Source organism: Octopus bimaculoides, chromosome 2 (assembly GCF_046866305.1).
Source record: "Octopus bimaculoides isolate indiv1 chromosome 2, ASM4686630v1, whole genome shotgun sequence".
Classification (NCBI taxonomy): Eukaryota; Metazoa; Mollusca; class Cephalopoda; order Octopoda; family Octopodidae; genus Octopus; species Octopus bimaculoides.
This window is the reverse complement of record NC_142929.1, coordinates 127605714-127630142: the sequence shown is the minus strand read 5'-3', so window position 1 is coordinate 127630142 and position 24429 is coordinate 127605714. Positions and strand designations below refer to the sequence as shown.

At 35.1% G+C, this 24429-nt stretch overlaps 1 protein-coding gene across 10 annotated transcripts in view; it reads left to right on the top strand.

The window, feature by feature from the left end:
- Positions 1-16507, top strand: part of LOC106871219 (uncharacterized) — a 184726-nt gene extending 168219 nt beyond the window's left edge. For all 10 annotated transcript variants that reach the window (XM_089347662.1, XM_089347661.1, XM_089347665.1 and 7 more), the window contains 2 exons: positions 10113-10226; positions 12794-16507. In XM_089347662.1, coding sequence (XP_089203788.1) covers positions 10113-10226; positions 12794-14679 — 2000 coding nt within the window. In that variant the 3' untranslated portion in view covers positions 14680-16507. The remainder of the gene's footprint in view (positions 1-10112; positions 10227-12793) is intronic.
- Positions 16508-24429: the final 7922 nt, after the last annotated feature.

Below are 24429 nucleotides of genomic sequence, written 5' to 3'. Positions count from 1 at the left end.
AAGGCATATTATTTAGTGGTTAGGGCATTCGGTTTACAATCATAGGGTCATGATTTCAGTACCCAGCAGCACATTGTATCCTTGAGCAAGACACTTTATTTCATGTTACTCTGGTCCACTCAGCTGGCAAAAATGAGTTGTACTTGTATTTCAAAGGGCCAACTTTGTCACTTTCTGTGTCACATTGAATCTCCCTTAAGAACAATGTCAGGGGTACATGTGTCTGTGGAGTGCTCAGCCACTTTCACATTAATTTCATGAGCAGGCTGTTCCATTGATCAGATCAACTGGAGCCCTCATCATTGCGACTGACAAAGTGCCTATTAGTTAATTGCAATCAAGTCAGTATGCAATTTAACAATACCAATCTAGTAATTGGTTGACTAAAAACACTAACAAATAAATGTATCAAATTTTATCTGTGATGTTGTGGTTCTTAGACTCAACCTGACATGCTACTATGAGCTTAGCAAGTTTTGAACATAGAACAACAACCTACAAACTATTAAACTCAACCAAGCCATACCCTCTTATATTTGTATTTGGCATTTTGCCCTTCTGGTCCCACACATTGTGTATGGATTGTGTATGTGTAGGAATTTGGCTGCTTAGCATGTTCAAGTGGGTAAGGTAGGACAATATTTCATGTTATTATTAAAGCAGACGTTTCTTAAATTGTAAAACAAGTTGAATACTATCTACTTCCTAACTGCAGCTAGTTCATACGGATATTTATGTTCATTTTCTTGTTTAACTTGAAAAATTCATATCTCTAACCTTTTGTTATATATATTCATTCCTCTGAAAGTAAAATTGTTGTGAAATTCAATTGTAGTTCTTAGATTAACCTGGAATGTATACAGATAAATATCTATTTTGTCTTAAAACTTTTCAAAGTTTGGTATACAATTCTGTCGATATTATTTAATTTAGTGGTTATGGCAATTAGTGATGCTATAGTCTCAGTGAATTTTTGTTCCTTGAAAGAATGTGTAAGGTACTTTTTCAATGTCTGCTATCATCTTGAGATTTGTAGATATTGATTTGATTTAACAATAAAATTGCCTTGACTCTCTCCATCTCTCCCTCTCTTTCTCTACTTGGACATTGCTTCTTTAGTCTGAAAACTGCAAAAGCAGATTTCACTTTAAAAAATCCATTTAATTTCTATTTCTTTTCTCCCCTCTCCCATCCCCCCAAGATTCCTCATCTTTACCTATTTCTCCTTTAAACTTCCACTATAATACTGCTTTAACCATTTTTACTCTAAAATCCATAAATATGGGGCTGATGCTTTTTTTATTATTTTTTTTTTTATTATTATTGGCTAGCTTTTAACTAAAGCAAATTTTTAAAGAAGTTTTTTTTGCTGTAAAAGTCTTTTTTATTTTAGATCTATTAAGACAGCAAAATAAACATTCTCTTTTGTATATTGAAGAAATGTCTGTATTAATCCACATAGTCTCATATAAGACATGTCTGTTTGGCTTCAAGTTAAATCAACTAAGTTTTTTTATAGGAGGAAACGGAATTATTAGAAGTGATACTTTCTCTCCCATACTTTTACCGTGTTACATTGCATTTACTGCTTTATACTTAAACATAACCAAGTACTTCAACTAATAAATATATATTGTATTAAATTAGAATGGAAGTGTTTTAGTTACTGATGTTTGTGTGCGTGTACACTTGCAAGTCTTTGTATAGTTAGATTTAGAGTTAGGAAAGTTTCAGAACTTGGTAAACATATGTATTAATTCTCACCATAATAAATAAATTGTCATTTGAGATATTTTACAGTTTTTGTTTCATACTTTGTGTGTGTGTGTGTGTGTGTGTATGTGTGTGTGTGCACGTGCACATACTAATATGTAAGTATGTATAAACATAGCTGAAAAAGTAAAAAAAGGAGCTAATTAATGATGACGTCCTACTTTGAACACCTGGAAATGCTCACAGTTGGGTTGGCCACACAGAAGACACAACAACTAAAAGGCGACACAGGATGCCACTGAGGAGAATGTGCCATGATGGATGATAGAAATAAGTGGAGGGTCAAAATTTTGCAAATCTAAGTAAACTTGATACATACACATATGTATGTATGCATGCTTTTGTATATGTATGTATAACTTTTTTTCTACTCTGTTATCTTACATCAGTTGTAGAAGTACCTGGATAATTATTACTAGGTATGTAGGAAGGGAATCCAGCTGTAGAAACTTTGCCAGATCAGATTGGAGCCTGGTGCAGCCTTCTGGCTCGCCAGTCCTCTGTCAAACCGTCCAACCCATGCCAATATGGAAAGCGGACATTAAACGATGATGATGATGATGTATTTCAAGCAAATATGAACACTTGACAATGGTAATAATAATAATGCTTTCCAACAAAAGCACAAAGCTGTCAGAAATTTTTGTGTGAAGAGTAAATTATATCAACCCCACTACATAAGCTGGTGCTTCTTTCATCAATGAAAAGAAGGAAGTTTATGTTAACAGGATTTGAATTCGAGAAAGTGAAGTATCAGAATAAATTTTCAAAGCATTTTGCTTGATGCTCAACTGCTTCTGCCAGTTCACCACCCCCGATGACGCTTTCTATTGGGGAAAATATAGTCAATTCGAATCAATTCTTGTACAGTACTTGATTGATACCTATTTTATTATGATGGGCAGGATTTTAAGATTTGAATGTAAAGGGACTTAACTAAATAGCACAAGGTATTTTATTTTATATACCCATCCATCAGACATGGTATTATTTGGTAGATTTGTGAAACATTTGGGTGAATTTCTGGGTACATAAGTCTGTGACACAACTTCAGTTCTTCATTGTGTCAGTTCACTTCAGTTAGGTTATTAATGGCTTAAGGAAAGGCTTGATCTGTGCAGCTTACACTTTACTAAAAATAAAGAGCCTTTGTACTTCGAAAGACTAAATCTTTGTTATGGCAAGATTTGATCTCTTCATTTTACACTCGTTTCCTATGCTTGCATGCATTAGATGTGGTCATCATGGTTGGAGTCGTTTCTTTTTGGGAGCCACTACTCCTATAGACTGCTGCAAGTGTATGTCATTTTAACTTGGTTTCCATGGCTGGATGACCTTTAAATCATTGACTCTACTGGATGTATTTTCTTGGGGTATCAGCACCAGAGAGGTAGACAAGTCCTTAATGAGACACAGCTAAAGGGTCTCTGAAGCCTACTTTTCCTGTTTGCTCACCAATTCACTACAGAAGTTGCATGCAGATAATGGGTTTTCATTGTGGGACCAGTGTAAGAGGATGTTGCCTTGTATACTGAAAGTGTAGGCTACTTAATATCTTCAAATATGATCTGAATATAACAATCAAATTAATTGCTTAACTGCTGGTTATCCATCAGTTCACTATACACACTTGAAAGAGCATCTGCTGTCTTCTCTTTCTCTTTGTTTATTGTATAAAAAATACTTTTTCTTTTTTTCACAATTATGATAGCTGCATCATCAACAAGGTATCTGAGAGTTGGCAATATATACCCTGTCATCATTATATTGTGGCTATGGCACCTCAATGTTCAGCCCATCTTATTCAAGATGGTGTTGCAAGATAATTTAACTTAGTAGTCATAGAACTATAATTAACTTCCAGTCCAAAGATCAGCTCACTCTGTGGAGGCAAATGCACTTCTTCAGGCTCTGGACCAGCAAACCCCCCACCCCCCAATTTCATTCAACTGGACTGTCTATGATAAAGGGTAACCGAATGATGAAAATAGAAATACTTGGCATACACAGCATATGCATTGATTCAACTGAGTTGGCTTTGGTCTGTCTTCCTTTTGATTCCAGTTTTTTAATGAGTTAATGATTCTTTAGAGTTTTGTTTTTGTGAAGAACAGTTTTTATTTTACTTTCTGTTTATTTTTAAATCTTTTCCTTCTACCTGATTTAGTCCTAAACCTAATTCAATCCTATATCTGTGCTATTCCTTTTACACAACTTTTCACAAAATATTAACTTCTGTAAACTTTTTTCCTTTCTTCTCTCTGTTCATTTGCAGTTTACGCAATTTGAAAACTTTTCCTTATTGAATTTGTTTCATATTTTCAGTCTTGTTGTGATAATTTGATTACAAATGCATCCTTGTTTTTAATTGATCTGTTTTTATTACTTTCTATATTGCAAAATTAAACTATCTGCTTACTCTTTTATGTATGTTTTTAGGTATCATTAAACTATTATTTTATTTCACACCATTAAGATTTTACCTGATTGTCAATTTGCCCATGCATTATTCATACATATCTAAAACTATTCGAAAAACAAGGAAATTTATAAGCTTTGATCAAACCTAAGATTATAGCAATGCTATCATTATTTCAAAAATTAACTGTTGAAATTTACTTTTCTTAGTAGTAAAGTTTAACATAAAATATGAGAATTACAGTTTTACTGTCAATTCCTTTAAAAGGAACTATAGGAGTGGTTGTGTGGTAAGTAGCTTGCTTACGAACCACATGGTTCTGGGTTCAGTCCCACTGCGTGGCACCTTAGGCAAGTGTCTTCTACTATAGCCTCGGGCCGACCAAAGCCTTGTGAGTGGATTTGGTAGACGGAAACTGAAAGAAGCCCATTGTATATATGTGTGTGTGTGTGTGTATATATATATATATATATATATATATATATATATATATATATATATATATATATATATATATATATATATATATATATATATGTATGTGTGTGTGTGTATAAGTTTGTGTGTATATGTTTGTGTGTCTGTGTTTGTCCCCCCAACTTAGCAGTTCAGCAAAAGAAGTCAATAGAATAAGTTCTAGGCTTACAAAGAATAAGTCCTGGGGTCGATTTGCTCGACTAAAGGCAGTGCTCCAGCATGGCCACAGTCAAATGAGTGAAACAAGTAAAAGAGTATAACAGATATCCCATCTCACCGAGAAAACACCCAAACAAAACTCAATGTTTTTACTAACTCGCTGTCATTTTCTAGACATATGATAATTTACTTTTAGTACTTTTGCGCAACCTAATTTCTCTGACTTAGATTATTAACCAGGATAGTAGTTATACAGTGTAAATTGATTTATTATTATCATGTTTATGTAATGCCTGCTCTACTCCTGTAATGTAGAAACTACTCAGTCTTACTCAATAGTATGACTCACTCTGTCAGTTATCTTCTAGTTTTAATTTTTTTTTTTTTTTTTTTCATAAATCTTATAGTCAGGTGGGAGGGTAGTGCTCACGACATTTCACAGGGCCTCAGCAGGAAGGAAGATGGGTTCCTCAACAAACACTGTAAGGCCTGGCATTCTTGAAGTTCTGCCAAACCACTTCTCTTGTTTGCCACAATTTTTTCTACACTATCAGATTGTGTGCTCCTCATTTAGCTTCTCTTATTCCTACCAAACTCCTCAGCTCTTTGTCTGTGTATGGGGGCGGGGTCTATTCTAATGTCTTTGTACATCATTCCTAAAAAGGCAGCCTCTTTGATCTTGCCAGCTAACAACATATTGCCTTCTCTTCCAATATGTCAAAGGTGATGGATGTGTCATAAACAACCACCTCCTGTCTCTTTTTAGCTAGTTTTTATGAAAGTCAATTAGAGGAAGAGGAGAAAAGTTTGTGCCCAGCATCATTGCAGACCTCTCAGATTGGTGCAGTTGGGGTTCAATTTTGAGCATTTGTTGGTGGATTCCCGGAGAAAAATGTTGGTGGAGGGTTACTGATCTAGAAAGAAGAAACGGTCAAAATATTTGATGCAGGTACTGGGAGTGGAATACTGCAAAAGTGGTGGGAGAACATGTAGTCTTGGGTTGAGGGTGAATGCAGTTAGCTAGGTCAGAGGTATATCTATGAGTGAGAGAAGGAAGAAAAGAGGAAACAGCACATCTATATGCCTGGTTAAAGCTAATTAAGCATATGGCCTTCTTTGGGATGTGGTCTACAGCATTTGTGCTTTATGGTTAGTTAATGGTGATGATTGTCATCAACTGACTAGGGTTGTAGCCTCTCTCAGTCTGAAAGAGGAACCCGATTTTATGTTTGTCGTTTTTGCAATGTTATATGTGAGCAGAATCCTGATTAGCAAAGACTTGTTCATAAACATCCTATACCTTCTGCTCCTCGTACTACCCCACCCTCCATGAGCGCTAGCATCATTCTATTACACCAGCTTGTATGCTTCTCTTTACGAATCCTTCACTGAACACTGTTTTTGAGTTTTTCTCAGCAGAACTAGAACTTTCTTGCACTGTTATTCTGCTTACAATTTCTGTATAGGCACCAACATACAGCAATTAGCAAAGCCCATGAAGATAAAAAAGAAAATATTTTCCGACGTAATGTATGTGTGTGCGTGTGTGGACTTACATTTGTGTGTATACACACGCACATAAAATCTATGCATGTGCACGTACACAAAGGTATGGTTATGGATGGGAGTGCATAGATCTTTTAAGAAACTCCTAAATTATTTGGAAATACAGTTAGAAACATAATTGTAGTGATGCAATGTTCATCGTAAATATCGTAAATTGACGGAGATTTTTTTCAGTGAGTGGGAGGTTTAACTTCGGCCCATACTGAATTTGGCATTGGTGATTGTTATTATTTAATCTCAGGTCGGCTCAGCCCTGAAGCTCTTACTGTCATGTCTCGCCCCCACTCCCATATTCAGGAAACCCGAGGTGGACATCATTATTCAAAATATCCTTCTGTAGGGCGATAATGTTTAAGAATATGGCTGTTATTTCTAGCGTTTTGAGCGACCATTTAGAGGTTTGATATCGGTGGTGGTTGAGAATAAGTCGATGCGTAAAACAGTTTTTAAATACGAAAAAAGTGTTTTCTTGTGTAAACATTTTCTTACAACCTTTTAATCTCTGTCATTTCTAGATGATCGTATTAAAGAATTCTGGAGACGAATGACCAGTACCAGAAATTAAATCACTTTGATTCTTCTAATGATAAATGCTTTTGTACTTTGTTTCGAACCTTCGCTTGCTAGCTGTTATTTTTTTTTTTTAACTAATGTATTATTATTATTTGTTTTGTTCATTCAGTCGTACGTATTCCAAACAGTATTGTTATTACGTAACATAGTTCAAATATACAAACAGCGATCTTTTATTAAAGCTTGTAAACATAAATATTACATATGCCCACGTGTATTGCCATAATTGTATTAACATTTTCGTTTAATTAGCTGTTGTATGCAAGGATTTAACTAAGGGAGCTAACTACATCATCCCCCTCCTCCCACTTATGGTTGGTTGCCTCCCTTATGGACTATTCTCAGCCATTTTATCATCTTCCTACTGCTGGTTAGAATAATTTATTCATTTTATTCTTTATTTATATATATTTATATTTATTTGTTTGCATAGTAAAATTGAAAGAAAAAATTTCAACTCCTTCTTTCATTGTTCAGTGGTAAAAGGGAGTGGTCATTTTATTGTGACAGTTTTATAATGGAAATTAATTTTCACATTAATGAGTATTCATATTAAATTTTATATTGACACATGAGGCCTGGTTAAAACCACTTCTCTGATGCTGATAATGCTATTCTTTTCTTTATTACTTGAAATCTTTACATTTGGAGAAACAATAAGGACCATTTTCCAAACCCTCTGAAATTAGAGTGTAGAATTTCTCTTAGCCAAGTATTAGTGTGTTATTTTTGTACTATATTTATTATTTTTATTAAGGAAGAGTTTATTTGCTTTGAGCACTGTCTGTTGATAGTAATTCAAATACACTGGATTATCTGAACTCCTTACAGTTTAGACCTCATTTTCTTTCAAATTGAAAAAAAAATTAATAAATATTGAACTGATTTAGGTTGGATACCCTGTACCTTCCTCTGATCTTTCTATCCTCAAATGGAACGCCTTGAAAGGGTAGAGTTGATATTCTGGTTTTAATTAGTTGAGAAATTAATATTTTCAAATCTCTAACATGTTTCAGCTAATATATGTATTAAAAAAAAGTAATTAAAACGAGTCTTTAATTATTATTATTATTATTATTATTATTATTATTATTATGTTTCATTATTGCAGATTGTGATTGGGTGGATTTGCTTAACAAACAAAAGACATCCTACCTGCCTCCTTTTTACTCTGTTCTACATTTTGTCATAATTTTAGATACGTTCTTGGCAATACCAAACTTCATATTTGTGAATACTTTCATCCAATCTTTTTTTAATTAACACTTGCACATTGTTTTAAATTCATTCAAGTTTCTGTATTGCTTGCAATCCTTGATGTCATAAATAAACCTTACTTCCTCCATTCCACATTTCATTCTAATAGTTTTATTCTCCAAATTTTAATTTGTTTTCATTTCTTTTAACTTATTTGTGGTAATTTATGCTTCTAACTAACATTTCAGTATTGAAAAAAAAAAAGGAAAAAAAATTCTCATTTAAAAATTAATTTTTCTTTTATTATATTCTGTGGAATATAATAATGTTGAGAGAAATGAGCAAATGAAAATGACTTGTATGTTGGCTGTTTCTGAAAACAACCAATAATATGGCTTGTGATTAAATTTTTAGTCCAATAGTCTTTTCGCTTCATCAGCGTGAATTGTCCAAATTGTTTTTGGTTTACAATTCTGAGATCAACGCTGCTTTACTAATCACCATTTATATAGACATTAAACTTTACTGTGACCTAAACTTGAATATATAAATAAGTAATCCTGCTTAGTTTTAATGGGAAAAGTATTTTTAACAGAGAAAATGCGTGTGTGTGTGTGTGCGTTGATCATTTTCTTAACTTAAGTATTTTTCAAATAATAAATTGTAATAAATTCTTCTATATTTCTAGTTTGGTAGTAATTTTATCACCACAGACAATATAACTTTCATTTCAAATTCACTTTCTCTATATAATTGAGTACCATTTGAGGTACTCAATTTTAGACAGAAAAACAAAAAAAAAAAAAAAACAATCTTGTTGAATAAATTTTCTGAAATCACACACACCCCTCGTATTTCGATAAATTGTTGGTTGATGCATTACAAAAATATTAGTGCATCATCGAGGTGCTTTTCCAAAAGAACATTCCAAATTTTATGGCAGTAGTCAGTTTGAATATTATGCAAAATATTTTATTTTCAGAATAAATTTTCTTTTCATTTATTATTTCAATTCAAAATACAATTGCCCCCTTTTAAAGACATTATGTTTTTATGAGAAATACTTTTGCAATAGTACACCTGTTTTTTTTGTAGGCCAAATAATTCACAAATTTTCCGCGACTATAGCTAAACAACCTACATTTGCCAAAGCCAACAAATTTTATTTGCTCTTTGCCCAGAAAAGCACAGATGGTTATAAATAGTTCATTATACTTTGTGTGTATGTATTGGTATGTAGCAGGCATGCAAACTTTCAGATTTACCTAATTGTTTATAAATTGAAAAAAAGTGATGAGCAGATTTAATCAATTTTCAACCCTTATTGGAGCTTTATCTGAAGTGTCTGCATGGCATTGCCAACCTTAAAGGTAGCCAATCCATTTATATACACATGAAACCCAGTTATTTCAGAGAACCATTGCTACTAATTATGCTTACCACTTAATAATATAGATGGCTCGTTGTATCATTTTTTTTTTAATATATAGGAGTGGCTGTGTGGTAAGTAGCTTGCTTACCAACCACATGGTTCTGGGTTCAGTCCCACTGCGTGGCACCTTGAGCAAGTGTCTTTTACTATAACCTTGGGCCAATCAAAGCCTTGTGAGTGAATTTGGTAGACAGAAACTGAAAGAAATCCATTGTGTGTGTGTGTATATGTTTGTGTGTCTGTTAGTCCCCACCACCATTGTTTGACAACCGAAGTTGGTGTGTTTATGTCCCCATAATTTAGTGGTTTGGCAAAAAGAAGCTGATAGAATAAGTACTAGGCTTACAAAGAATAAGTCCTGGGGTTTGTTTATTCAACTAAAAGCAGTGCTCCAGCATGTCCACAGTCAAATGACTGAAACAAGTAAAAAAAGATAAAAGAAAACCTTTATTACATCACCTATCTTTCATCACATTTTAATTTTTACTGAGTAATTTCTTCCTTTTTATCTTTCAGAGCCAAGAAGCAAGCGTCAAAAGAAATCTGTCAATTTTGATAAAGTGACAGTGTTCTATTTTCCTCGTACTCAAGGTTTTACCTGTGTACCTAGCGAAGGTGGTTCCACATTAGGTTAGTTTTGCTGGTTTCTTAATCAATATTTCAGCTGTATTATTGATCTGTTTCAATTGGGTTCTGTTATGTAGATTAAACAAAAGTTATTGTTAGGAGAAATTGTTAGCTATGTTTTTTTTCCCTCCCAATTACAGCTTTATAATCTTGTTCAGAACATCCCAAACATTTTAACAGGTTTATTTCTGAAGTTTACTATTTATATTGTTTTGAAGGAATAGAATGTTTCCAATAAATGGTCATGTTTTCTTTAGTCTTACATTGTGATATTTTCAGTATTCTTATATTTATGAAAGGGTAAATTCATTATGACTTTAGAATTTCCATTGTCAAAGCCTAGATGTTGTTTTCAATTTGCCTCTAACACTTTACTAAAGATAATAACGATGTAAGTAGATGGCCATTTCAAATTACTGGTCTGGACTTATGCTTGCCTTGAAATTATAATCTCTAATAATATACTTTAATACTTAGGAATTTTGTCTAAAAATTGTAGCATTTCATTTTCAAAAGATTAAAGGAAAATTGTTAAAATATATTTCAGGAAACTTGATAGAACAGATAGAAAGTGTAATATTCATATTCATTTATATATATATATATATATGTATGTAGCGAGATCAGAAATCATCATCAGATAAGGAAATAAATGAGATTCCTATACTGAAATGGCAACCAATTGAAAATCGTTGGAACATTCAGATGTATAGGTGCAAGTACAGCTGTATGGTCAAGAAGTTGCTCCAAAACAATGTGGTTTCAAGTTCAGTCCCATTTCACAGCACACTGAGCAAATGTCTCTTCTACTAAAACCCTGGGCCTACCAATGAGGGTACTTGGTAGAAAGGGTGTTACACAGAGGCCCATCATTTGTGTATGTGCATGTGTTTGTCTTCGCCGACACCATTTGATAATGATTTTCATTTGTTTATACTCACCAGTATCTTTGCAGCTTGGTGGGGTGGGGGGCTTATAGAATTAGTACTAGACTTTAAAAAGTAATAGGATTAATTCGGTTTACTACAACCCTCAAGGGGTACCCCAGCATGGCCACAGTCCAATGATCAAAACCAGTAAAGGAGTATTGGTACATATACCTATGTATTGGTTAATTTGTAGGCTAAGGAAAGTTGGTAGAAAAGTTTTACTCTTCAGGAAACAGTCATTATAGTTGAAATAGTATTATTGTCTTTTGTAAGAAATAGAGTCTATATATCTCGTTAACAATATCATCTAGAATTGAAATAGGTTTCACATTTCAGGTTTTGTAGCTGTTTGATTTCAAAGCACAGTTTGTTTCTAGACCATCCTCATTAGTAACATCTCTGTTGCTTAAGCAAAAGGATCCAGATCTAAAACAAATTGAAATAGGTGCCTCACTCACAGGTACAACATAGTGACAGAAGTAAGGTGTGAACTTATAACCTAGTGGTCAGACACATTTTGCATTTTTCCTCCTCCTCTTCCATCATACATTTTTCTAAATTTCATAGTAGTGAAATTGTAGACAACTAATAAACCATGGTTGATTAAGAGCTGATTGGTGCACGTCTCATTAGCAGCATTAGTTTGTGTCTCTAGCGAAAATGATTCTATCCAACTAGATGTGAATGTACATGGTATGGTGATGCAATTCACTGCTGTTGTAATTAGCAGAATCACTATATATTTGGATGTTTTCTTTGTTTGCAGTGACAGGTTCAAATTCTCCTCTTTCAGGTCTGTCATGAGCACTAGAACTAAAAAAGCCAGAGTTTAACCCTTTAGTGTTCAGATTACTCTGACAAATGTAAAGCTTATTTATTTATATTACTTTGAATTAATCCTGTATTATCTCACAGATTTTGAGATTATGACGATTTTATTGTCTATATTTAGAATGACATTGTAGGGTAAGTGTGCAAGACCAGATCTGGTCAGTTTAAACATATAACAGGTGGCATATTTGGGCTGGATATGTCTGGTTTAAATGCTAAAGCATTAACTCAGCTTTCATGGTGTATAAGTTTCACCCATGAGTGTATGAATTTCACCCCTACCCACTAAATGAAATGCTGGTCTGTTGCAGGGTTAACTTCCCAGCTGAATGGACTGGAGCCACGTGAAATGAAGTGTTTTGCTCTAGAACACAAATACACTGCCCAGGAATTGAAGCCACAATCTTATGATCATGAGTGCAACAGCCTAACCATTAGGCCACATGTATTTCAATAGAAATATGGCAATAAAAGGGTTAAATGCTGTGATGAGTCTAGGTTTAAAAATAAATTATATATTACCGTGAAAGTTGGAAAATTACTAGCCCATCGCTACATCATTATGAAATATATGTTTACTCAACAACAAGGGGATTAGTTAGAATAGATGCCTAACTGAAAAGTGGCACCCATAGACTCCATGGTTGAATCTCTTATTCAAGGGGAACAAATTTCCAGTATTAATAATATTGATAAATGCTTTTAGATTAAATTTATTTATTGTTGCTATTACAATTGTTTAATGACCTTATAAAATTTGTATTTTTAATTTCTCTTTTTTTTTTCTTTCTTTTATTATTGTTTTCTAAGGTATGTCTGGCAATCATTCTTATGTGGAAGACTTTACTCTACCTGGTTATGCCAAAGAACAAAAACGAATTCACAAGTTGATACTCAAAGAACAGCAGCAGAATGGTAAAATTATTCCCCCAAGTCGTGTTGCTTTTTTGCGATCCGTTGAAGAGGATAGTGACTCAGCTTCAGAGTCTGAAAGTGACATTGAAGTTGACGAGTATTTTTTCTTGCAACCAGTACCAATCCGCCAGCGCCGGCTAATGCTTCGAGCAGCTGGTGTACGTAAGATTAACAGCCAAGAAAGAGATGAATGCCGACAAATTCGGCAATCACGTGAAATCTGTGGCTGTCAATGTAAAGTGTTTTGTGATCCAGAAACCTGTTCTTGTAGTTTAGCTGGGATCAAGTGTCAAGTTGACCGGCTCTCTTTCCCTTGTGGCTGTAGTAAGGATGCCTGTGGGAATATTGCCGGTCGAATTGAATTCAACCCGATACGGGTTCAGACTCACTTTATTCACACGTTAATGCGGATTGAGCTGGAAAACAAGGAAAAAGAATTGCATCCGGTCCTTACACATAAATCTAACTCAGAAGATAGTAGTGATATCAAAAATACCAATATTGACTTGACAGAATTTAATAGCAACGAACGAGGCAGCTGTCGTGACTGCCAAAATTCAGAGGTTTGTCAGGTGATGATGCATGAAGCCCAGTACGCATCAATGGAGGCAGAGCACCATCAGCAGAATGCTATCCAACATTTTAACCATCAACATCAGTATAAAGATCTGGAGAGTTTACAAGCCAATGGCCATGTTGATGCTCTTCCTCGTGTTCTACTATTTAATGATAGTGATGATGAGATGTATAATACAGAAAATGCTTCTTTGTATGGCTTTAAACAAGACGATAGTTCATATTCCGAAACCAGTGAGTGCTCAAGTGAAAGCAGTGTCAACTTTGATGGCAATGATTATCAAAAGACTTATCAGAGCTTGTCCTCTTTCGACGAGGAAACTAACCAAGAGTATTGTGCTAGTGGCTCAAATGGGATTAATGACAATTCCCATTGCCACCAACAACAGCAGCAGCAAATTCAGCATCAACAACAACAACAACACCATCTTAATAACAATATCAACGCCAATAACAAGCTACATTGTCACCAACAACACTTCACACTCAATGGTAATCTTCATAATGGAGAAACTAATAAATATATTCAGTTGAATAATTCGACATCTGCTTCTTCAGTCTACAAACTGGAACCTGTGTCACATCTGATGAACCCATTAAACAGTCACACATTTGACAGCCAGTCAACACAACCGTCAAGTCAGTCTGCTAATAGTTGGTCAGATGACCAATCACGTTCTATAAACCCGACTCCTTTTTTTGATGAACCCATTTCCATATACGCATCATTGACTGACACTACAACCGATCAACTGGCCACTAACTGTCCAGCTATCTCCTCACATATGAACAATTACAACAACCACCATTCTGAATTCAACCACCACCAAGGGCAAAATATGTCAAAACTACGTAACATGCACAACCATTCTAATGGGGCTTACAATGGCTATAGTATAGATGAATCTCATACAGGGGCATCACCTGGAATCTCGTCTGAACAGTCTCTCATGTCTTTCTATCCATCTAACTCAGATTCCAGTTTACTAACATCGTCCAATGGCAACCCAACATCGGTGCCATCTAGTACAGAAGATATGCAGCTGTTTTCTGAGCAGGATAGTTGCTCTAGTGCATTCCAAGATAATAGTTGTTCTACTTTCAAAACCAACAAGGACTCTTCATGTTTTCAGCATAATGACTCTGGAGGTCAAAACTTTGGGGAAATCATAAAAGAATCAATAGTTGAAACTGTTTCTGCTTAATAAAGGCATAGAAAGTTCCATAGTTGCCTTAAAAAGAGACTGTTTAAAGATTCTTTGAAAGGACAAAGTTTTATTGTAAAGATGTGTAAAATAAAATGCTGGAAGAAAAATGAAAATAAATATAAAGACAAAAACAGATATTAAACAAAAATAAAATTGTTATTCTTTGAGGACAAATAAAATATAATTATATTGATTAAAATATATGGTATCAGATGTGGGAATGGGGTTTGTTGAGACTGAGTCAATAGTTAAAGATCTACTCTGAGTGAATAAAAAAAAATAATAATCACTAAAATGAGTAACTGACTGATTGAAAGACTCCGAATAAACTGCTGAAGTTAGAATTTACTGTTAAGACCATTTAACTTTCATTGAAATATTTTACAACAAATACGTCACACACACACATATAACGCCATAGTTCTGTACTCACATGTGGTAAACAAAATCATAAAACTCCATAATGCTGTGAATGTGGATGGAAATTGCTCCTCCTCTTTTCATTCATTCTTTCTCTCAATAATACTCATGCACACATTCTCACCCATGTTCTCGACGCTCCTACATTCATCTGTCTTATTTCTATTTTTATTTTATAGCTTCACAATCAGAATCTCATTAATGCCCCCCCCCTCCTTATTCTCTCTCTCTCTCTCTCTCTTAGAGTAGGTAAAAAATTATGCCAGTCACTATCGAGAAAGGGTTGTGATGAGAGGAATCGGTTTGCGATCTGACAATTACAGTTTGTGTAAAAAGGAGGATAGAAATAAAAATGAGGCATAGTTGCAAAATTGTTTACATTTCATAATTTATGGATTGTGTAATATCCCATCAGCCCGTCTGATGCTGTAGTTAACATCCCTCTTACTTTACCTTTGTCTCTCAATCATTCTCATTCCTTGTCTTCTCTTTCTATCAATTTCCCTATCCCTACTTTTAGTCTTCCTCTTGCTCCCTCTCTCCCTTTCTCTGTCCTTCCTTCTCTCTTGTCCCCTACTCTTATACTCTCCTCGTTTCCGCCTCTACTTCGCTGATCCACCAGTCTACTTCATACACACATACACACACACACTTTGTCCTGTCCTTCCCTTTCCAATCTCCCAAACCAGTTTTGTTTATAGCACCATAAGCTCCAAGATAAACAATCCTGGACTCCATATCATTGCCATTCACAATCACCTCATCCTTTGACCAATCACAGTTCCCATCATATCAATGGAATTCCTCATATACATCTAAACAATCCGTTCAACCCTTTTCCCAAACACATTTCGTGTGTGTGTGTGTGTGTGTGCGTGCATGCATATATTCTCATTTGTATATGCATGCATGCTCATGTATGTATATTCATGCATCCATGTGTGACAGCTCTCTATTCACACTTACTTTTGCCTTTCTTACCTTCTTTTACTCCTATTCATACCTCTCTCTCTCTCTCTCTCTCATATTCCCCTCTCTGCTCTCACATACTGTCCCTTCTTTCACCATTTCCCTATTTATTCCTCATTAGTCTCTATTCCCCTCCTCACCACACAATCATTTTAGCTTCTATATTCTATATAAAAAGAGAGAAAAAAAACATAATATAACGTTTAACAAAGAAATTAATTTTTTCAAATACATTCAAGAAAAATAGATTTTAAAGAGAAAAAACTTTTGTTTGTTTTTTTTTTAAACATGTAAACAAAATACGTGTGTGTGTGTGCATGTACACATACATGCACACACATGCATCAACATAAACATACTTTTAAGTATTTTATTGAATGTGAAAAATAAAAGGAACACCCCCATTCCAACCCTTGTTTATGAGAACCTGCCAAAACTCTTCATTGTCTCATTGAATGCTTTTGTTTTATTTTTTATTGTTTTTGTTTTTTTACCCTTTGTTTCAGTTTTTCCCAAATAATTATTACATAGCGGAACCAGTAACTATAGTTATTCCTTGTCTTAGTTCCCAACTGCTGTACATCTCTGTATTCTTTGAATCTTAGAACTTTGCCAAACTACTTGTTCTCTGCATTCAATTACTCCTCCAACACTTTTTTTTTTCCTTATGTTCTTAATTCCATAGATTTAAAATGAATTTATTAAAAAACTATCGGGATTGATATGATCAACATGCCCTTACCTCAACATTTCAGGCCTTGTGCTTAATGCTGCATAGAGCTGGCCGAATTGTTAGCATACCAAACAGAATACTTCATGGCATTTCTTCTGGCCTTCTGTTCTGAATTCAAATTCCACCGAGGTCAACTTTGTCTTTCATCCTTTTGGGGTTGATAAAATGAAGTAACTGAGCGACAGGGTTGATGTAACTGACTAGTCTCCACCCACAAAAATTTCAGGCCATGGGTGCTATAGCAGAAAGGATTATTATTATTATCAAGGTGACAAGCTGGCAGAATCATTAACTTGGCAGGCAAAATGCTTAGCGACATTTTGTCCACCTTTAAGATCTGAGTTCAAATTCTGCAGAAGTCAGCTTTGCCTTTCAAATCCTTTTAGGGTTGATAATATAAGTACCAAAATTTGAAACCATTATTATTATTATTATAATTGTTTGAGAGTAGCACATGCCATTAAGTTACATGAAGCCCAATATACCCATCATGACTACCTATTTGATAAGGGTACACCAAGCACATGCATCAACTATATGTGCATCGCATGATGATACATATCAAGATAAAAAAAGCGCATGGCTTTGCAGGTGGGGTCCAGTTAGAATTTTCTTCAGGTCGAGTAGCCCATCCCACTCAAAAAGTCCTTGAATAAGCTTTAAGGATGATGAACAAAATACCCATCTTTTCAGAGGTTAATTATTCAAATCCCAAAGAATTCTTTTCAACACATGGGTTATGCTCTCCCATTACTTCTGCTTGATCAGAGATGCACATATTGTCAACCACTAAGGAACATGCTCAACTCGTTAAGGTCAAGACTGACAAGCAAATCAGAATATTTGTTGTAGCCCATTTTTTAATTCCAAAACAAAACATGTACATGATAGCACTTCCAATCATTTAAGATCAAAAGCCATGAGAGCTATTGCCTGGTACTGCATCAGAGCATTTATTATTATTATTTAAGCTACTAAGCATGTGAAGGCACATGGTTCAGTGGTTAGAGTGTTGAGCTAACGATCGTGAGGTTGTGAGTTCGATTCCCGGACCAGGCTGCATGTTGTGTTCTTGAGCAAGACACTTTATTTCACGTTGCTCCAGTTCACTCAGCTGTAGAAATGAGTTGCAACATCACTGGTGCCAAGCTTTATTGGCCTTTGCTTTTCCCTGGGATGACATCGGTGGCATGGAGAAGGGAGGCTGGTAACCATGGGTGACTGCTGGTCTTCCATAAAAACAACCTTTGGTTGTGTGTTTGCCGGTGAGGCGACTTTCCACCTAGACTTGTAACCCAGTGGGGAACCTCTTAGGTGCACCCATGGGTATTCATGACCGACAAGCTGACAAAAACATTGGAACATCAGAAACAATGCTTTGTGGCATATGTTTCAGCACTTTACATTCAGTTCAGATCCCACCAAGATCAACTTTGATCTTCAGCTCTAATGAGTTGATAAGATAATGTACCAGTCAAGTATAGGGTGGATGATATTGACTAACTCCTCCTCCTTTTTCAAAATTACTGCCCTTGTGTCTAAATCAGAAGTCATTATCATTTATTATTATTTAGTTGAATTTTCTGTTCTGAGATCCTTTTATCCTGTAGTGTTTGGCAGGGTCAATAAAGATAAAGAACCAGTCTTATAGTGGAGTTGATATCAGCTGTTCCCTCAACCAATTGTGTGACCTTGTGCTTTTGTTAGAAATCCTTGATATTGGTTTCAAATTTTGGAACAAGGTCAAAATGTTCAGAGGAGAGATAAGTCAATTACATTGACCCTGAAAGGATGAAAGCCAAAGCTGACTTTGGCAAAATTTTAAATCGGAACATAAAGACAGGCAAAATGTCAATAAGGGTTTTACCTGATGTGATAATGATTCTTCCTGCTCATCACCTTAATATTGGTTCACATTTGTGTTCAGTGTTGGTGTTGACAACTTGAAAATTCAAATGTCTCTTCCCATCATGCATCATTCAAAATATTTCTCTAAGAACATTACCATTTCCAAGTGATGCTGATGTTTATCTCTCGTTGTTTGTTGCTTGTTATTATTTATAGTTGTTTGAAGTAGACGGGAAGCTATTTTTTCAGAATTAGTTTCAGAGCCATAAATAACTATTATTTGTACCACACTCATCGTCCTCTATCACATTTTTGAATACTTGGCAATATAATGGTCTCCAGGTATAGCACCATCAATAATAAAACAATCATTCATTTGCTTCTTTATTGACAATCAAATCAGGTTTTATGTGTTTCATGTATGACTCAGTCTGTTTATATGTTAACATCACAAGAATTTTTTTTTTTTTTTGCCATTCATTCTGCATCCTAGTGCCCCTTTGATTTCACGATGGTATCCTCCATAAACCCATTTTGTCAGCATAGATTCCAATGGTGATTGGAATACACTCTGTCTTAGTAGCTTTTTTAATACTTCCTTGCAAGCATTCAAGTATTTTGTAACCTCTGACATGTGATTAACATTTCCATCTTTACGTGCAATGCTGACTTCGGTAAAAGTCTCTCAGGTCTTGTCATAGGCCCTAGGACTCATAAAGGTGGAGAACCTGGTTTCCAGGGCATATAATTGATTAAGATCACAACAGTCCCTCCTGGATGGGACACTGGTCCATCATGATTAACTTCCCACTCAAGGTTGAGTGGACTAGAGCGAAAGGAAATAAAAGTATTTTGCTTAAAAACACAATGCATCGCCCAGCCTGGGAATCAAAACCACAATCTTATGATTGCGAGTCCAATACTCTAACCACTACGCTGCATTCCTTCACAAAAGTCTCTTAGATGTAAATACCATTCTTCACTGAGTTTTGCATTGAGTGTTGGATTTTGAGCTGCTTCCGAAAAAGTTGTATTTCCTTCTTCAAATCTCCTTTGCAAAATCAATTTCAGGATTCCTTTCTCTTAAAACTTTTGTTTCTCTTTGAAAGTATCCATGATGTGGCATGTTTTCTTTTGTCTCTAAACCCTTCTTTTTTTGTTTCTAATTGTACTTCATATTGTACATTATGTCTCATGTTATTTCTGTCTAGATCAACAGCAGGTGCCACATACACAGGTGTAACATTTCTTTATTTTTTATATATAATAAATCTAGGTTTCTTCTTTTATTCACTGTACATTTCTTTTTTTAACATTTATTAAACTCCCTCCAGATTTTCTTCTCATTGGAATGAAGTCTTACAAAATGAATCATGGATGAAGAAGGTTGCCATACTTTGCTATGATAACTCTAGTAACCCCATCTATACTATCTAACTATTCAATTCTACTTTTGACTAAATAATAATAATTTTATTATATCACACAGTCCTGTTATTGAATGGACCAAGTCTTCAAGCATTCAACTTTGTTTTGAAAATAGTGTTAACCTCCTACCCTCTCTCCATATATATAAGAGCTATCCTCTCAACATCACTTATTTGTTTTCGTGGGTGTTTATATTTCATGACCATTTTACATGTTTTCATTGTTAGCCTAGCACATTGTTATCTTCAGTGCAGGCATCAGTAGCTTCAATAAGAGTTTGATTGTTCTTCATCTTGATCAAAGATCTTAAGATTATTCACGAACAAAAGGTGACTGAGCTCAGAGCTATCCTTTCAAAGTTTATATCCAATTCCACTATCATATAAAGTCATTGATAATGGAATTAAGGCAAATGAGGAGAAAAGCAGTTCCACTGTGATGTTATGACTCTCTTCGACAGATCCAATGTACTCATTATCTGCCTCCACCATGACATACTTTATGATGTTGAGTCAATTTGGCTGCTAGAAATAGCAACCAAGTCTCTTGAATCACACACTGCTGTCTTCAAAAGAAAAACCAACTGTAAGATATATTAGATAATGTAGCCTGAATAAACAAGGTGGTCACATCGAGAATGCTTTTTGATCATTGGTCTGTTCAATCAGAGTTGACCTGGGGTTAAACACCATCTTGATGACTGAATTGATGATAATGCCAAGCATTTTGAGGTTGTCTGTAATCCAGGAGTATGGAATTATATATTATGCTTTCTAAAGAATCAATCCCAGTTTTTATAAGCTTTGTTAGTCATATATTTCTCATCACAATTGTGCCAATTAAAGGATGGACTAATGTTTTAACTACAAATTTTTCCATAAAGAAATTCAAACGTTTTGAGTTGCTAATTGCCAGTCATATGTTCTTTACATACATTCTTCATTATCAGAGTTGTTCTTCTCTGTAGAGTTCTATAAGGCATTTAGTTTCCATTCACACTATGTTTGTTTGCAAAAACCATCTGAAGATGAAATATTTCATCTAATACCTTTGTATACCACTAGATCCATGAACTTCCCATTTCGATATATCTTTTACTCTTCTTGCTAGAGTGTACTCACTTGTCTTTTGACAGACTTCATCCATCATGCATTATTGTTGTTTCCCATAGCTCTGACCAGAGTACTGAGCTCATTTGGAGAAACAATATCCTGAAGAATTGATTTTAAGAATATATATTACAGAAATGTGTGCATTTTTGGCCAAGATGGCTGATTTCTATAAGACAGGGTAATAGTTAACTGAAACAATCCAGTCTGCTGTAGTTAAATGTTATCAACTGCGTGAAGAGAACAATCTGCTCTGTTTGAACTGTATTATTCTCTTAGAATATTTCATCACCTTGTTGACTTCAGCTATCAGTCACAGCTTGATTTCTTCCAGTGCGAGTAGGAAAACCTTTTCTATTTGGTGTTATATTTTGCTTCTTATAATGTACATTATTCAGCATACTTTTAAACCCCTACCAAACTCATACCATCACTCACTTCTATTAAGATTTTTCCAAAGTATTTTTATGACATTTTCCAGCCTTCTCTTCTACCTTGCCAAATTTCATTCTTTCCTGTTTCACATCACTTTACTCAGCAAGGCAAACCAAAATTCAAATCATCCATTTAGTGTTTGTGATATTCTGTGTTAGAAAGTGTGTCAGCCTTAGCCTTGAGAGTTAATGTATTGGAGGCTAAGTAGTCCCTGCAGGTTTCTCTTTGTTATATTCACCCTAATTTTCTAGTTCCTCCTCTTGTTTCTGTTGTCTCTATGCCAATCTCAATATGGTTGTCAATATTTTAAAAATTATCCGGTGTATTTAATGATTCACTTGTTTTGTTTGTATCTGGAGCTTGATTTTGCTGGGAATTTTTTGTTCCTGCTTCTACATTTGTGTCATTTGATGGCTGTCTTAATTACATGAACACGATTTTTTCCTATACATCTAGTGTTGTCCTAAGATTTCCTTTTCCTTGTAATTAGCCTTGTATAGAACATTTAATGGCTCTCTAACTCCAGTCATTTTACCATGTATGTATGCATATATATATATATATACCATTTTATTTTATACTCTGTATAACAGTCTCTCAAGGTGAGATACATGCTCCACTAATGGCGCATTAGTTGTTGGCACTCCGTCGCTTACGACATCGAGGGTTCCAGTTGATCCAATCAACGGAACAGCCTGCTCATGAAATTAACGTGCAAGTGGCTGAGCACTTCACAGACACATGTACCCTTAACATAGTTCTCGGGGATATTCATCGTGACACAGTGTGACAAGGCTGACCCTTTGAATTACAGGCACAACAGAAACAGGAAGTAAGAGTGAGAGAAAGTTGTGGTGAAAGAGTACAGCAGGGTTCGCCACCATCCCCTGCCGGAGCCTCGTGGAGCTTTAGGTGTTTTCGCTCAATAAACACTCACAACGCCTGGTCTGGGAATCGAAACCACGATCCTATGACCGCAAGTCTGCTGCCCTAACCACTGGGCCATTGCGCCTCCACGGCGCATTAGTAACAAGTAAATTAAAGCTTGCTTTGTGTGTGTGTGTATCACCCAGTACACTCTATAATGTGGTAGATGTTTGGAAGGGCATACAGCCAGAAAACATTCCAAAGCAGACATCGGAGCTTGGCATAGTCCTTTGTCTTGCCAGATCCTGTCAAACTGTCCAACTCATGTCAGCATGGAAAAGAGACATTAAATCATGACTATGTTCGGTTCATTTATGGTGAGCTCTGTAACAAAAAGAGTTGAGAAACACTTCTATTGTATACATTGCTTTGTCTGTCAGTCAGTATTATCACAACATGGTTGTTCTCTCTCTTCAAAATTGGTCAATTGTGATATTTTCACTTCCACTGTTTTTTAAATCAACAATTAATGATTGTCATGAGCTGAAAGCATTTTTTTACAAGGGCTTTCCTTCCTTCCGGGAGCTTTTATCTTAACTGCCATCCAAAATGAATGCTGTTGGAACTTTGCTTTGCAGATCCCAGCATTTTAATTGACATCACTTACCTTCCAATAATTTAGTTATGTTCCATATTAATCTATTATTTCTTTTCTATTTCTTATGTTTTTAGAATCTATTTTTATTTAGTTTCAAATAAAATATCAAAGTCCCTAAAATGTTGGGGAATATATAGTGTACATCATGTCTAAGACTAATATGATTACTCTTAGTGTATGTTGATATACATTATTGGGAAGTTGCTGTTAAAATATGGTTGCTTAGAGGGTTATTAGTTCTATAATCAATGTTTCACCTGCTGTTTACTTAAGTTGCTTCATTTTTCAATTGTTGTTATTTTCCTCTAGTCTTTTGGTTATTTTTCATGTTCAGTTGTTGTGGTCCTTTATTATTATTATTATTATTAAGGTGGCGAGCTAGCATAATTGTTAGCATTCCAGACAAAATGCTTAGCCGCATTTCATTCGTCCTTGTGTTTTGAGTTCAAATTCCACCGAGGTCGACTTTGCCTTTTATCCTTTCAGGGTCGAGGAAATAAGTACCAGTTGAGCACTGGGGTCGATGTAATCGACTATCCCCGCTCCCTCAAATTTAAGGCCTTGTACTTACTGTAGATAGGATTCTTATTATTGTTATTAAAGGCTGCGAGTTGGCAGAATCGTTAGCACACTGGGCAAAATGCTTAGCAGTATTTCACCCATCACTACATCCCGAGTTCAAATTCGTTGAGGTTAACTTTGCTTTTCAGGGTCGATGTAATCAACTCATCCCCACCTCCCCCAAGTTGCCCTTGTGGCAAAAATTTGAAATAATAATAATAATAATTATTATTATTATTATTATTATTATTATTATTAAAGCAACAAGTTGGGTGAATTGTTAGCATGCCAGGCAAGATCCTAAGTAGCATCTCTTCAGGCTTTATGTTCTGAGTTCAAATTCTGCCAAGGTTGACTTTACATTTTATTCTTTTAAAGTTGATAAAATAAAGTACCAATTGATCATTGGGATTGGTGTAATTGACTAACCTCACTTCCTGAAAATTTCAGGCCCTGCATCTATTGCAGAGAGAATTATTTTTAAGAATCATTATCAAGCTGGACAAAATGCTTAGTGGCATTTCGCTTTTCACCTTCTGGAATCAAGGATGCAAACATTGAGGGGCAAGCCAAACATCTCATGCCCATGATAAAATGTATTTTTGCTTCATAAGGAAGTTTAGGTTCTTCTCATTATTATTTTCAAATTCTGTTATGGTCAACTTTGCTTTTCATCCTTTCGGGGTTGATGATAAATTAAGTACCAGTGAAACATGGGT